Here is a 4,029-nt window from a genome sequence, read left to right as displayed (position 1 = left end):
CACCGATGCCTCTGCCCCGGGGGGGACGGCAGCTGCTGCGGCCACGCTCCTGTGTACAGTTCTCACCGGGGTTTGTTTCCACGCATCGAGCCCTCCTCTTCTTTGCGTCTGTCGTGACCGTACTTCTCTCGCCAGCCTTCCTTTCGTCCTTTTTTTCTTTTTCATTTTTCCTTCCCGTGTAGCTTGGAAATTAAGCAAACGGTTGGCTCTACACTAACCTTCACCTGGTGATCTGTTGTACAGGACTTTGGGAATCACGGGGGGGGGGGGGTGGGGGGGGGGAAAGGGGGGAGGAAAAAAAAAAGAAGAAATAAACTATAAACTACTTTGACATGCGTTTTGAGGCTGACCTTTTTGTCCCTGCATCTTCAAACACAGGGCACTGTTTGCAAAGCTTTGACCTCGGCGCAGGAGTTTCCCTGCTGCTGAGGGGAGCAATGCAGCAGTAATTGGGGTGCACACAACTAGTACAGGGAACGTTAAAGAGTCTTTGGCCCGGCCTCGGGGAGTCATGCCCGCAGAAACATGGAGCAATAACCGCCCTTGGGAGCATGGAAAGGCCCTTTTCTTGCTGGCACCGTATCAAACCTCTTTCCTTGCAAACTCCTGAGAAGCTTCAGGGTTGCAGTTCCTAAAGCCACACGCATAAGCCCAAAAGGGCCCCTAACCCAGAGCAACCATCCCAAAATCCCCAGCTCCCCCCCGCTGCTGGGACTTTTCCTTGCACCACTGTCCGAGCGGCCGCGATTCCCTGACTTTGAGCTGCTCTGCTCCCCCCAGGCACCAGCAAGTTCATAGCCCCGACTCCAGTGTTCCCAGCACAGGGGGCGAACACCCGCTACAAACTGGAGAATAAAACAAGATACCACCATAAATATGACAACTTTATTAAAATATACATATGAGTACAAATTAATGATTATATGGATAAAGTTCACTGTCTGTAAACAAATATATTAAAAAAGAGCACGTCTTTTTTGTGATATAAAGTGCAGTTATGTTTCCATATTATATACAATATGTCAGCATTACGGGGGGGATTGTAAGGACTATGGAACTAACATTTGATTATAAGATAAAATTCTCTGAAAAAGTATACACCTACATATTACAAAAAAAGGGCTGGGGCTTGAGTTCATTTAGCAAACAAAAACCAGCTTCCCACCACGTTAAATGCAGCTAATGAGAGATCGCAGGTCTCGGGGATAAATTAGGAGAGAGGCACTAACCCCCTTTGCGAAGGGAAACTTGCACTTCACAGAGTTCACGCCTTCCCATCGTCAACCCCAAACTTGCACAGAGGAAAGAAACCAAAGGACAAGACCTTGTGAAACACGTGCGTGTGTCTGCTGTTCGGGGGAATCAAATATACACGACTTTATGTACAGCTCTGATAATGAGGGCTACCAATGTACAGCGGTAACGGCTTTGCAACCGAGCCGTGCCGGCACCGTTCCTCTACACAGGAGAGGGACAAGGATAGTAGTTCTGCATCGGTGGAGAAAACAAAACAAAACAAAACACAAAAACCAACCCAAAAGCATCCTTAACACCAGTCTGTGGGATGTGTAGCGCTTACTAAATGGTATACAGAGCCCTTGCTAAGGGAGGCGCAGCCCAGGGGTGCCGGCCCGGCGCGTGCCACGGGTGCTGGGTGCTGCCGGGCACTAGGAGTGGGGCGCGCGGCAGGAGCGGCAGCAGGCTTTGCTGTAGTACCAGTGGCTGCACAGGTTGACTTTGATGGCCAAAGCGCAGTTGGTTCCTGCCTGGTCCTGGCAGCTGTCGTCTGGGGGAGAGGAGGCAAAAGGCACCGATATGGAAAAGAAAGAGAAAATAAACCATTGCAAGTTCATGAGCTCATTTTCCCCCCATACGCAGCCTGCCCTAAACACCACGGGCTGGGCAACAAATCACCCCGGCTGCAACTGCCACCTCCCCGCTATCTGGCAGAGCATCCTCTGGAAAACGCCATGGAGCTTCTCCATAACTATCATTGTCAACCTAAGCAAAGGCATGAGAAGGTTGACCCATTTCATCACACCTGGCCTGGCCCGGGGAGTCTTTATTTGGTCCCAGCCATGAAACTCAAGCTCTTCCCTGCAAAACAGAGCTGCCCAGGGATTGGTGGAGCCACCAAGGGAGCCTGGCACTGAGCTGCCCCCAAGCCAAGGGCCTCCCATGGTAGGGCACAGGGTGACCACCACACACACACAATTTCTGCCCCAAAAAGGCTATGTGAGAAAGGGAACGGGAATCCAGCAGCGTTACAGCAGGAGTTTGGGGCAAGTGAGCTGCTGGAGAGAGGGAGGAGGGCGGACACCACTATGACGCTCTCCCAGCTCCCTTCAAAGCAATACTTCGCTTCAAACCCATAGGATTTACAGGTTTTTTTATATATATATATTGCTTAAAATCCATAGGATGCATGAAACCAGGCTGCTCCTAGGGCAGGCAGCTTGCTATGAGGGGGGCCACGAGGCACCTCGCAAGCACTGTGCTGCATCCCGACCCTGAAGGAGAGACCAGCCGAGGGCACCCAGCGGGTCCTGAGCCGAGCCAGGAGCCAGCCCCAAATCTGTCTCCCATTTTCATGCTTTTCTCCCACACCGTCCTTATTCCCAAATCCTATTAAAGAATTAGAACCGCATGTTCACTAAAGATCACAGGGGCTTTGAGCCAGCAGACGAGTCAGATAACGAGATAGTTACAAATCCCGCAGGACATTTGGAGACCAAAAATCATTAAAATAATGGCACAGACAAAACTTCCTAGTTATCAGCTGGAATCACACAGAAGCAGCACCCGAATCAGCTCTCCAAAGCTCGCTTTTATCTTAAGGTCAGAGCATGCTTCTTTTGAACTCTGCCCTTAATTTAACGGGGTTACCTCCAGAAATAGCCAATGCACAGTGCCCCATTACTTGGGCACAGAGGGAGAGCTGTTCCCTTTACATCCTCCCTGGGCTGACTATCAAATTGGGCGTTGGTGGAAGCGAAGATGCTAGGCGGTGCTGCCTGGGGGGGGAAGTCGGTGGAAAATCAATGCTGGGGGGTGCTGCCGGCAGCAGGGCTCACCTGGGGGCTCCGTAGGGCAGGGCTGCAGGTCACAGGTCTGTTTGCCCACTGGCTTCACCAGCGGGTCGCAGCCCCGGACGATGTCCTTCCCTTGGTAGCACTTCACATCCCGCATCCTCACACCGATGCCGCAGGTTTTCGTGCACTGGGGAACAGAGAGAGGGGGTGAGGCGAGACCCTGCCGTCGCGGGGGTCTGTGCTAAGCCAGAACCTGCTAAAAAAAAAAATGTGCTCGCTGAAGATGTCAGGGCAGGGGGGTGAACTCTTCCCCTAGCTGAATGTCATGTCTCAGCCCCACACCGCTGGCCTCTTGCTCCGTCTTTGCTGCCAGCAACATCAGCCGCCTGCAGCAGCCTCTGACCGGGGATATGTGGATGTGCTCCCATCCCCTGGCACTGCGATCCTCCCTCCTCCTGCTGCCCTTTGCAAAGGCCCACGAACGAGCTGGCCCAGTCCATACGCTGCTCCATTGCACCAGGGTGGCTGCAGCCCCTCGAGGCCGAGGGACCCCTCAGCAGCACCCCAGGCGTGGGCTTGCAGAGCCGCTCCCAGGCCTGGCGCTCGCTGCCTGCTGCCCTTTGGACGCCTCGTCAGGCTGGGATTACAGCAGGGCTGCTTTGGCTAATTATAGGCTGCAACGACGGTTTGCAAGACTAAACAAAACGAGGCGCCTGGAGCACGGAACGAGGAGGGCTGCATCAGGGAGGACTTGCCGGGAGCTGGCCGCAGCCCTTCACAGCTCCTCGCCCACGCTCGCTGGGCTCGTCCCCACAGCCACCGAGCCCTGGCTGCCTTTGCGGACCATGCAAGGTGCTCGGGCAAACTGCATCCCCAGCCTCTGCATCCCCAGGGCAGTCATCCCGCGGGCTCCATGCGCACCCCACTAGTGGCTGCAGGGTAAGGGGTGAGCAAGAAGGGGGGGGGGGAAGGGAAAAAAAAAAACCAAAAGCGGACC

General features: G+C 54.0%; 1 protein-coding gene across 1 annotated transcript in view; it reads right to left on the bottom strand.

The window, feature by feature from the left end:
• Positions 1 to 906: 906 nt before the first annotated feature.
• Positions 907 to 4,029, bottom strand: part of ADAMTSL2 (ADAMTS like 2) — a 27,141-nt gene continuing 24,018 nt past the window's right edge. The window contains exons 17-18 of the mRNA XM_019474068.1: positions 3,075 to 3,219; positions 907 to 1,786 (exon numbers count right to left, since the gene is read on the bottom strand). Of these exons, the coding sequence (XP_019329613.1) occupies positions 1,668 to 1,786; positions 3,075 to 3,219 (264 nt within the window). The 3' untranslated portion in view covers positions 907 to 1,667. The remainder of the gene's footprint in view (positions 1,787 to 3,074; positions 3,220 to 4,029) is intronic.

The sequence above is a fragment of the Aptenodytes forsteri genome, unplaced genomic scaffold (genome assembly GCF_000699145.1).
Source record: "Aptenodytes forsteri isolate BGI_AS27 unplaced genomic scaffold, ASM69914v1 Scaffold136, whole genome shotgun sequence".
Taxonomy (NCBI): Eukaryota; Metazoa; Chordata; class Aves; order Sphenisciformes; family Spheniscidae; genus Aptenodytes; species Aptenodytes forsteri.
Note: the sequence above shows the minus strand (reverse complement) of the source record. Positions and strands in the feature narration are given on the sequence as shown.